The 12395-nt window shown below is 42.7% G+C and overlaps 1 protein-coding gene across 1 annotated transcript in view; it reads left to right on the forward strand.

The window, feature by feature from the left end:
* The first annotated feature begins 27 nt into the window (after positions 1-27).
* Positions 28-12395, forward strand: part of CCDC38 (coiled-coil domain containing 38) — a 38966-nt gene continuing 26598 nt past the window's right edge. The window contains exons 1-4 of the mRNA XM_045826363.1: positions 28-141; positions 6662-6715; positions 9450-9550; positions 10035-10200. Of these exons, the coding sequence (XP_045682319.1) occupies positions 6676-6715; positions 9450-9550; positions 10035-10200 (307 nt within the window). The 5' untranslated portion in view covers positions 28-141; positions 6662-6675. The remainder of the gene's footprint in view (positions 142-6661; positions 6716-9449; positions 9551-10034; positions 10201-12395) is intronic.

Consider the following 12395-nt stretch of genomic DNA (forward strand, 5'->3'; position numbering starts at 1 on the left):
AACCTTGGCAATGACAATCCCAGAATGCTGATTGATAACCAGTGTTCTAATGAGTCTCCGCCGTTTTGGTCGACTTGTCACGTTCTTGGGCAAATGTGGTAGAGATTAGAAACTGAAGTGCTGTCACCAGGAGAGAGAAAGGTGGGCTGCGGCGATCACGTGGCCAGGTGGAAGGGGGTCACTGTAGGCGAGGACTTTCAGAGTGGGTAAAGTGGGGAGAAGCCAGATAGAAGCAGGTGCGGGAACCTGGGGCAGGGCCCCGGGAAGGGACAGAAGGCGGGAAACCTCCGCCCAGGGGGCTGAGTCCAGCCTGGGACGCGGAGGGTCGCCTGCAGCAGAACCAGCAGGTAGCGAGGAGGCGGATGCGGTGGGGGAGCTGCTCCTGCGTCCGCGCGGCCACGAAGCAGGGTGGCGGGTGTCGCGTGTCGAGCATTCTTCGGTTGGCCAGCTTCGCTCCGGGATGCTCTACCAAGCGATCTCCGAGATGAAGGGGGCCCGGGGTGGGGGAGGCTAGAGCCGAGACTGGAGAATCGATTGGTGCCTCCACCCATCTCCCCCGTCTCCTTCCTTGAAGGATTTGTTGAGAAGGCTCCCGCATCCACAGTCGTTGAGGTAAAGGTGGTTTCAGCTCCCTGTGCCCCACGCCCCCAGTTGTATCTGGTCAGGCCTACCCTCCATTTGCATCGCAGGCTGGAGACCAAATCAAGTTTGTTTAAGGAAGACTTAGAGACGGTCTGTGATTCTCAGCCACAGCTCTCCCTGCCTATCAGTTGCTGTGAAAACACCGTCAGGGCTGCATTCTGTTAGGAATTTCTTGATTATTTCATTCAATTTATATTCTTTTAGTAGGAGCTTTGTGTCGTTAGGCCTGTGGAACATGTAAAGACACGCAGAAACTTTCCCTGCCTAGCACAGGCCACAGTCAAAAGGAAGACACTTATGGATACAATAACATACCATTAAAGGAGGTGTGAGGCCCATAAACCTGTAACATATTACAGTAAGTCAATTTAGTGTCATTTTAAAGCCATCTCAAAACAAAGAACAGAAAAGCAAAGACTCCTTTAGATGACACAATAAGTAAGAATATACTTTGGCTTCATATTGTGTCCATGAAAGAGAACCCAGTCAGGGAGAAAAGAAAAAGCAAAGAAAAAAAACTGGAAAAGAATTCAGTAGACAATGTGAGTCACAGAGATGGAAAAGGGAGAAAAAAAATCCCTAGATTATTCATAGCAGCACAGACACATAATCATGAACAGCTGTGTGTGTCCATACACAGATTTTAAAAGAAAGGTATAATACACAGAGAGAAAAGTAGAAATAGTGGAAAATAGAAACACAGAATCACTAATTCATAGAAAATATTAAAATGTTATATTATAAACTTTATGCTAAAGACTTGAATGTCACACTTTGCATGTATATTTGCAGATTTATGCAATTATAGAGGGTGAAGGGAAATTATAGGAAAATACAAGACTGTGGGATTCAGTAAACTTGTCTTAATCCCATTTCTGTTACTTATGAGCTGTTTGGCTTTCAGAAATTCATTTCCCTGAGCCTCAGTTTTCTCATCCGTATTGTGAGGATAACTGTTTCTGCTCTATGGACTTATCTGAGCTTTAACTATGATGGAATGTTAAACACTTAGCCCACTGCCTGTCTCTAAATAAGTCACAGCTATTATTATTGATAGTAGTTTATTTTAATCCTGCCCTTTCTCTTGCTGGTCAATTAAGTTAAAGGTTAGATTTCAGCAGTACTAGGTCCCCTCCTGACTTCACAGAATGCACCGTGTACTTCAAGTTTACAAGTTCTGGACAAGTTTAAAAGAAATCGTACTTTTTAAAACGGGGATTTATGTCCGTGGGAGCAGTGAGTGCACCTGATTACAGTCCAGATAAGCAACGTTGCCTGAATGGCCCCTGCGAATGAGAGGTCTGCAGATGCAAGAAGGATGAGGGTGGACTTCCCTCCTCCCTGGTCACCGTTCAGTAACTACAGAGAGGAAAGATAATGTGTTTCGTCCGTGGCGACCAACATCCCTGTAGTGGCAGCTCTTAGTGTCCAGGGTTATCGTCACATCATCTGACTCACACTGGCTGATTTCCCTTCCTCAATCTCCCTTCTACTTCACCTTCAGTTATTTTTTTCAGTTTGCAAAAGGGGCAGTCAGAGACGTCAACAGAAAAGTCTATGCCAAATAGCCAGCTTGACGTCAGCGGGGCCTTCAAGGTCCAGCTGAAGGTGATTTCTTCATCGGTGCGCTCTCCCTCTGACCTGACCCAAAAAGGCAGTGCTCGGTCAGGCCAAGGACCTCGTGGCTCCTGGCTCTCAGGCAAACAAAAAACTGCTGGCTCTGGCCTAGAGAGAGGACACAGTTCACAGCCCTTTCTCTCCTCATTTGTCCAAGTGGGTGGGAAGGAGGTGGGAAAAAGCCGGGAGTCATTGGGCCTGAGAGAATCTGTCTACATCCTCATTTGCATGTGGGAGATAAAGGTGTTCATCTCATATGGATATCTGCTTTCACTGAGTTTGTAGAGTTGTGGAAAAATTTAAACAGAAACTTCTTTGAATAATATCTGGTAGATATTGTTATTGTTAATTTTATTTAGAGTTGGTCTAGGGCTTACGTTTGGACGGAATAAAACCCGTTCCCCTTCCTCCACTTGCATGAAGCTTCTGCACTGAGAATAATCTGGAGAATCTGACAAGATTGCACTAATGGGGCGGAGGGGCGGGGGAGGTCAGATTTCCCCAATTTGCACTGACATTGCTGGCAGATTCCTCTCAAATGACCCAGTTTCAAGAACTTTAATTCAGGATTTCTCACGAAAGCTAGTTATCAGTCATCCCCACTGTTCTTTTCAAATGCTGGTAGTTATTCACAGAGAACCAGAAAGAGGACACACCTGGATGTCTGGTCTGAAGATGGTAGAATCAATTATTTCCAATAGCCTACTGTATGTAAGCACTTTGCTTACGTTATCTGTGTTCGAAAATAGCAACAGGTCTGTACGAAAGGTGTTAGTATCCACACTTGATAGAGGAACTTGAGGTACACTTAGTTCAATTGGATAGGCAAAAAAAAAACCCACCCCAAATCAAACAAACAAACAAAAAACCAGAACTGGTAAGAATCAGAGGCAGGATTCAAACCTGCTTGCCCCCAGAGGCCAAGGTCTTTCCACAGTGCCTTCACGCGGCCTCTGTGATGACATGCATCAAAGACGCTGACTCGGTGACCACGTATGATTGCATGGTGTTAGAGGAAGGCAAAAGTTAAATAAATCAGACAGCATAGGGTTCACTTGGAAGAACAGCATATTTTACATCCGAGTCTCTTAGATGTTTCATAAATGTGTCAAATTTAGCCTGTTCCAAACTGAAGGTTTGCTCTTCCCAACCACCCCCTCCCCCACAGCCTTCTGTGTCTCAGTTGATGGCAACTCTGTCCTTTCCTGACTGGGCTCTCTGTCTCATACCCCACGTCCAACCCCTCAGCCGCTTCTAAAGCTCTGTTTTCCAACTCTACCTAGAATCTGACCACCTCTCGCCATTTCCACCACTGTCCTGAGACCCCATTATCTCCTGCCTTCCAACAGGCCTCCCTATGGGACGCTCATCTCCCTCTGCAATGTCTTCTCAGCTCAGCAGTCGGAGTGATTCATTTCATGATTCTCATTTCACTGAGTCCATAATCCTCAGGGCCTCTGTTATTTCTCTGACCCCACCCATCACTCCCCTTTGTCCTCTGTGCGTACCAGTGTCCTTGCTGCTTCTCCTTAGAATGCTTTCTCCTTGGCTTGTGCTTATAAGGCACTTACTATACACCTGATGCTGTCCAAAGAGAGGGACATATGTCAACTCACCTAACAGTCCCAGCAGGTGGGCACCATTCTCACCCTCCCTTTTGGAAGATAAGGAATTGGAGTGTGAGGGGAGGAGCATGATGAGAGTCTGCTCTTAGTCATTAGCCTCTAGGCCGTGTGTAAAAATAATGGCTTACAACCACTAGCACTATTTTAAATCCCTGATCTTTCTGAGTTCTTTATCTTTTTCAGCTATCAGATGTTGGATTTGAGGTTGTATTTTAAACGTAAATTTGCAGGCATTTACTATGCAATTCAACAGCATTTCCCCTCTTTTTTGGTACCAAGCTATAGGTTAGTCATTATACTATTTTTATTTTGCTCAACAAAGACATTCACCAGCTTTGACTTTTTTTTTCCTGGTTGGTGCATCATATTGGTTTAGTTCAGAGAATGTTATAGTCCCCTCCTCAGCGTAGCTGGTTCTCTTCCTCTCTCACGTGTGCTTCACCAACCAGTTCACTAATCAGCAGGGGGTTAATACACATGGAAGTACAGAAGTATAACAACTTCTAGAGACTATTCGTTCTATTTACATGTTCTATGAGTCACTGGAGAGGAGGAATAAGAGCAGAGATCTGCTATTCACAGTTGGCTTAGAGAAAGAGGAACTTCCACTTTCCTGTAAGTGAGAGCGTGCCAGAACCCATGAATAAGGTGTTTATTGAAGACAGACTTTTTAGGACAAAGGGAATGGGAGTGGGGATGGAGAAGAGAGCAAATTCAGAAAGAAGCATTGAAGAAACAAAAGTATGACAAGAAAGAGGTGAGCAGAACCTTAGGAGTGAAGATAAGTGCAAAACAGAAATTTAAGAAAATCTACAAGTCTTTATATTATCAACCCCACAGATTATCATCAATTTTTCACCAGTCTTTCTTTCCCGCCTGTCGGAATAAACCTAATACCTATGAAAAAATTCTCAGTAATATCAGTGCTGTAGATTTTTATTAACTTTTCTCTTTTATAAGCTTTAATGTAATTTCTTTTTCATCTTTGTTTTTGTAATTACTGGAAGTCAAATCACATATTAACTAGTAAATATTAACACTTAATAACTCCCACTTACTGAGTTCTGTCTTATGCTAGGCACCTTGCCTTGTTGTTTATGCAGTTGATCTCATTGAATCCTCATGGAAGGCTTAGAAATGGAACTATTATTCCCATTTTATGCAATAGGAATCTGAGACTCAGAGATGCTGAGCAATTAAACTGTAGGTTCCATGCAGACAATAGTTTTTGTCCTTTTTGTGTGCATGTCTTATTTTTTAATAGCCCTGTCTCCAGCACCTGAAACAGTGCCTGGCACATAGGAGGTACTCAAGAAATATTTTCTAATGTGAAATGAACTTGCTCACACATCTGTAAATGCCAAACCAACAGGCTTGTCCAAAGTCTGTGTTCTTTTTTTTTTAAAGATTTTATTTATTTATTTTTAGAGAGGGAAGGGAGGGAGAAAGAGAGAGAGAGAGAAAAACATCAATGTGCAGTTGCTGGGGGTCATGGCCTGCAACCCAAGTATGTGGCCTGACTGGGAATCGAACCTGCGACCCTTTGGTTCACAGCCCGAGTTCAATCCACTGAGCTATGCCAGCCAGGCAGTCAAAGTCTGTGTTCTTAATCACTTGCTACAGTGCCTCTGGGACACTTGGCTCTTAAGTGTGGCTCTTTGAGAATGCTGAGGCACAAATTAAATGAGAAACCTGATATAGGATGTTTTGTCCCACTTTTCCTATTGTGGGTACACCTTTTTATATAGACTCCTGAACATCCTTTCTTCCCCCCCATTAAAATACCATTGTTATTATTATTTATTGTAAAAATTACACAAGCTCATTGAGAAATTTGAATGATACAAAAAAGCACACACATTCTAGACAAGGATTAGGGTGAGGCAAATGAGGCATTTGCCTTGCATGCAACATTTAAGGGGGAGGCAAAAACTCTGTAATCAAACATTTTAATTCACTATTTTAAAAATAAGGTTTAATGCAAAAATCCATAGTGAACAAAATATCCAAATGTTAAGGCTAGATCTGTGGGCTGGGGCAGGGTGTGGCGAGCGTGACACTCACTCTGAGTCACCTACATGTGGTGAGATCCCATCCACATTTAAATGTTTGATATTTTATCTTTAATTGTTTCCTGCATTAATTTTTATTTTTTAAGGCTTGCATTAGCATGTTATTTATGTTACTAACTGAGTTTTGAGGGGCATTTCCTTAAATTTTGCAGCCAAGCTGATTGCCTCACTCAACTAACCTGCATCCCAAACCTGATAAAAATGAAAGGAGATTGTTCCAATTCAGCGATGACCATTATTAATGTATGGGGAACATTTCAAACACCTCCCTTATTTGCCATGTGTTTTTATCTACATTATTCCTGTCCTTTTGCTTATAGAGTATAAGTATGATGTCCTTATAGAGTAACTAATGCTACAGCATGGTTTTATGGGGCCACATGGCAATCCATTTTATGTGTACACCATCACCTTTCCTACCAGTTTCGACACGATTTCTTCTTTAATTCTGTAGTTGTAGGACTTCCATTCAGCTCTATTTCTGACAGTTCTGAATGATGGTCATTCTGTTTAGTTTAGTTGTACTTTTGATATGGTTGTGCGAGGAGGAAAGCCAGGCTTACCTATGCTGCCATCTTGACCGGAAGTCCCTGCACTACTTTTAAAAGCAATAAAACCTATTTGGGAGTAACCGGCAGTTGAATTTAGTGACTTTATGCCAGGTTTATAGAATGTTTTCCAATGTGTTTTATTTTCTTTGGACAGGACCAGGAGACAAAATGCCATCACCTTTTTTGTCAAAACCATTGGCTTCTAAAGGTAAGGAAGAAACCAGTCCCTGAGTTCTTGCTTTGTGCCTAGCACAGTTAGTCTCCAAAGCGGATTGGGTGAGTAAGAAAAGGAGAGTGCTACACGGTGAACATCAGACATGGTCTCTCTACGTAAAGAACTTATGAGCTACTTGCTCAGACAGTTCCTTTCTAGTCCTTAATTCTCAAAAGAAAAATCTTTAAATACTGTTGTATTTAGCGAGATTACCAGTCTTTCATGACATAAAATGATGAACTCAATTATTTGTTATGATAAATGACAGGAAGAACTACATTTTATGAAAATATGTCCTCTCCTTTCCTTTACCACCCTCTCTCTTGTTATCCTCCCACTTCTTTACAAGTTTTCAAGGAATTAGTATTGATCGGTATGTAGTAATAATTTTTTACACATAAATTTGATGAAGATTTAAAAATTGGAAAGCCCCAAGAACTTGTTATGGGTAACAGGCACTGTATAGGGATTCTCTTTGAAAGAAATTTGGTCCTCTCTGTATTTAGAATTAAAACATTTGGCTGTAGCTGACAGAACATATAAAAAGAACAGGGGCTTAAATGTGATAGAAGTATATTTCTCTCTGAGATAACAAAGTCTGCACATAAGCACTCCAGAGTCCATCCATATGGAGGCTGACATCAGGGGCCTGGGCTGCTTCTCACTTTTTCTGGCCTGTATTCTTGGTCCTGGGTGACTGCCTCTGTACCAGTGGTCACACCCATCCATACTCCTGCCAGCAAGAAGGAGAAAGTGGGAGGCGGGCACACCCCTTCCTTTTAGGACATTTCCTCAAAGTTGCACTCCCCACTTCTCCTGACAACCCCTCTCCCCAGGACTCAGTCGTATAGCTAGATCCAGCTCCAAGGGAGGTCATGACCTCCCTTTAAAATAAAGATAAAATACAGTCTTTACTATAATAAGATAAAATATAGTCTTTACTTTGAGTATGTGCCAAGCTAGAATTAAGGGCCCTATTCTTAGAGAACAGCTAGTCAACTTTTTACATCGTGGCTTGAATAAACTAATTTCTAAAGTTCTGTGGCACATTAAAAGACATTTTTTGCTGATCTAACAAAAAATAAGTATAATTTTGATTCATTGACACCAGATGGCTATTGTTGCATTGGCTGTTATTTTTTCATTTAACAATCTGCAGGGAAAGAAGTCAGTGCCCCTGATTGAACAGTCAGGTATTGCATGTTTTAAAAATTCTTGTGGCACACCGGTTGAAAATTGTTGCTATAGAAGATGGGAAAATGGGTACCGAGGGACCGCCAAATTATCTGAAAAGCATTTAAATAGGGTGTTGAGAAAATTTCCCAAAGTACTAGTATATTGGAATTGATCTCTCAAGGAGGACAGGCCAAGAGATAAAAGAAAAAAGAGGTGAACAACTCTGGAATCAAACAAAGTTTATTAAGGGAACTTATGGACGGAAGAGAGTTTGGGGCCTCAACAAGAAGGTGGATTTCCACACCCAAAGGGGGATGGGGGCTTGATCTATACAGTCTCCAGGCACACAGGTGGTTTGTAGCCCAGTGATGTGTGCTTGTTAAGAGCTGTGCATTCCAAAGCATTAAACAACTTAATGGGCCTACTTACCTATATAAGAACATTCCTTTCAGGTGATGTGGGCAAACTGTTGATCGCTCAGAGCAACTTGCTTCTTAAGATGGCCTCAGTCACAGCAAGCACCAGAACCCATTTTGCCTAACAAAGGACCATGCTGACAATTTATTCTGCAGATAGGTGTGCTCCAGTGATTAAAGAAGCATATAAGAACAGTCAATCCAGCCTTGCTTAAAATAGCAGAAGACTGGGTTCAACCCTAATGTCCTTTGGTGTGGGACTGGTTATATAAAGTATGATACATCAAAGGAATGGGCCACTGGATAGCTGTTCTTTTTTGATGAAATAAATATGTAAATGCTGATGTAAAAAGAACTCCTAAACATATTACTAATTAAACAAAAGCAAGATTCAGAACAGTCAAATAGTATGCATTGAACAGTCTATTTTATTAAAGGATTTAGGGTTCTTTGTGAAAAGCTGTGAGAAATCTAAGGTTAGTATGGTAAACATTCATGTACAAGTTTTATGTGGACAAATGTTCTCACATCTCCTGGATACACACCCAAGTGTGGAATGGTTAGATCATGCAGCAGCTCTATGTCCAACTTGAGGAACTGCCAGACTGTTTTCCAAAGTGGCTGCGTGATTTTGCATTCCCACCAGCAGTGCGTGAGGGCTCAGTTCTTCCACATCCTTGCCCATACTTGTTATTATCTTTGACTTCTTTCAAGACTCTATAGACTGAGGATCTCTGTAAGGGTATTGTATGAATCTATTGTGGCAAAAATGGTGGTATAAGGGTAATGGTGAGTTTATTTGTAGGGGTGGGAAGAATCAACACGTTAATATCTCAATATATGATCCCACTAACCTATAATAAGCCCCTTTATCTAAATACTCACACACAAAAAATACAGACTCATTCCCTGTGAATCACCCAGCACTGTCCTCAGTGCCATGGGAAACAGACAGGGGAGCCGCAGCCCCTGCCCCTGGATGCTGGCCCCACATCCTGCTGGGGAGGCAAAGCTGACTGCACCTGCCTCTGTGAAGACCCACTGATCCCCCTCACTCTCCTCTGGCTGGTGGGAGCCTGGCCACCTGGTCAATAGAGAAGGGATGACACAAGTTTTCCTTTCCTTTTTCTTAACAGATAAACGAAAGGATGAGTCCACCAAAAAGCAGGGGCCATATAAGATCTTTTTCAAAGATCTCTTTCTTTTCAAAGACACTGAAGCGGCAGAAAAGAAAAAGGTATGGTTTTATTAAAATCCCAATCCCAGTCAATGTTAGAAACATATCCTCTTATCAGTCACTTTTACAAAATTTGCTGGGGTAAGGTACGGAGTCAGATGTTGATGTATGGGCTATGCACTGTGCTGGGGCATGGTATGTACACACACACACACACACACACACACACACACACACACACACAGCAGAACAGTACCCAGCCTGTGGTGGGGACCTAATGATCGCCCCCTACTGGAGGAAGACAGACACACACTACAATCCACTATGACAAGTACACATATAACCTTACTTCATTGATTTTAATAGCCACATCTTTTCACATTTTCTCATTCCTGAAACTGAGATCCAGCTATAGAGGCAGGGTGGAATACACAACTGGAAGTGCATAAAATAACAGTACATCTTACATTCCATGACATCTTGTTTTAAGATAATATTATATTTGGTATATTAGAAATTCTTTTAAATTTTCTCACTTGGGCAGGAAAAACTCTTGAACCACAACAAGAAAATCCACCAAAAGTCTACCTTTTCATCACGAATGAAGAGTCGTTCACACCTGAGCCAGATAGCAATCCGCACTGACACTGCTGCTGCCTCGTTTGAGAAATTCATGCTGGACCCTGCTCTTATTCTCAGGTTACAAGAAGGTGAGTCTAAATGGCTGTTTGTTTAAAAACACTGTTTGAATACTTACTATTGATATTGGTGGCTATTCTGGAGATGAGAAACACAAAGTATGCTATCTCATTATATGGTTGGGGGGTTTTTGTAGATGTGGGGTTGAGAGTCAGGAGAAAATCTGTTTTAAATAGGAAAACATACTGTGCCAAGAAACAGGCTGTCCCTCATTTTCGTGGCTCTGAGGAAGGCGGCCACTGCCTAAATGCCACAGCATTGACGTTAATGGCTCTGGCCATTTAAGTTCAGTTCTCCATCTAGAACTGAATCTAGAACTGAATTTAAAAGAAGTCTTTCTAAAGAGAAGTCTTGCTTGTCTGGGCTATACAACTCACATACTGAGAATCAGGAAGCTAATAAAATGAAATAGTTTGCCTGTGGTTGCAAAAACAACCTGTTTCAGTGACCTATGCAGGCAACATGCTAAAATACTACAAACTATTAACTACCGCTCCGTGAAAGAGGGCGGCCTGGGAATCAAAACATCATGGCCATTTCCTACTTGTCAGATCGAGAAGTGCCCGCAAACCAGATAGGAAGCAGCTGGAAGCTAGCAAGGTTAAAGAGATTAATACCAGGATGATGGATTGCTTAAGACAGTCTCCAAAATGAGTTTTATTCAAACCTTTAAATTAAAAACTAAAATGGAAGAAAGGGAGGAAGGGAGGGAGGGAGGGAGGGAGGAAGACCGAGTGTCCAGGATTTGCTGTGGTACCTCAAAAAAAAAAAAAACAAACACATTTCTCTGGCTCCTGAAGTCCAGGCGCTTTCTCAAATATTGAAAACATTTTTTTCCCTCACAGAAAACCACTTAGGAAGGAGCTTGGGATTCAATAATGACTGTAGAAAAGGAAGCCTTGTCGACTCGCTTAGAAGGTCTTGGCGGTGCACAGCCTGCACTCCCGTAGGCAAAAGCGGCAGGTGATAGACAACACAGTGATGCCCGCGACTGGACCGCTGATAGGGCGGGTCTAGGTCCAGTCTTGTGTCTCATGTCTAAGGCTCACCTCTGTCACACGGTGAATCCTGAGTCACCAAGTGCATTTTAAATCACACGTGGCATGTTTTAGAAAGAGTTGTGCACAAAGTGGCTAACTTCTAAAACCCTTGCCGCTCGGACCGTCTGACGTAGGGAGGAGGCACGACACCGCAGCTGACCCCATTCGACACCACTGGTGGTTAAGAGAGGGGTAAAGGGTGTCGGGCAAACTCTTGAAAACGAAATGGTAAAATTGTCCAGTATTATCCAAGGTAACCTGGGCTCTGTCTGCAAAAGGCAATCAGGTCGTCAGTTTCCACTGATGACACAGATAATTGGACATTTTCATTTAAATAAGAAAGTCCCCCTCTCACTCTTTCCAACTGAGAACTGCTTTGGGCAAAACCCTCATTCCCCAACCTTGCACTTCCTGCCTGAATTCAGATTACAGACAAAGCTACATGATAGTCCCATGAGCAAGCGACCCCTACTTTGGGAGCCCAGGTTATTTTATTTCTGTGTAGGCAGCAGTGGCAAACTACTACATCACCATCCCAAAAATTACACGGGCAACTGCCATAGACCAGTCCGCTAGGAATATGACAGAAGTGCACTTCCACCTTCCTGCGCCCAGCAGCTCGACTTAAAAGGGCAACCCCTCTGGGTCACATCCCTGGGAGTGGTGGGGGTCTCGGGCGCCCAGGAACAGTAGTGCTTTGTGTGGGGCTTTGCCACACATGGTCTCTGGGTCAAAGCAGCTGCCAGAGCTGCCTGAGAGCTGGCAAAGCACTATAGCCAGTCTATTTAGAACTGAAAAATCAGATCCATTCAGCCAGACAGTAGCATCTTAAAGTAGCCTGGAATGGTGCGCATAGCTATAATATTTAAAATAACCCTATACAATAGGATTATTTTTGGATATTGAAATTTATTTTCAATTCATCTGACCCATCATAACTGACCAAATGAAAGCCATGGTAAGGCCTTTCATTTTTTTCTATTAAAAATGTTTAAATAAACTGAACCTGAATCTGATCAAGTAAACACAGGAGTCTGAGAACTATGCTCAACACATCCACCCTGGCCAGCGTGTCTCAGTTGGTCAGAGTGTTGTCCTGCAAACCAGAAGGCCATGGGTGCCGTTCCCGGTCAGGGGACGCGCATAGGTTGCCGGTTCCAGTTGAT

The sequence above is a fragment of the Phyllostomus hastatus genome, unplaced genomic scaffold (assembly GCF_019186645.2).
Source record: "Phyllostomus hastatus isolate PE091 unplaced genomic scaffold, TTU_PhHast_1.1 phas_scaffold_755, whole genome shotgun sequence".
NCBI lineage: Eukaryota > Metazoa > Chordata > Mammalia > Chiroptera > Phyllostomidae > Phyllostomus > Phyllostomus hastatus.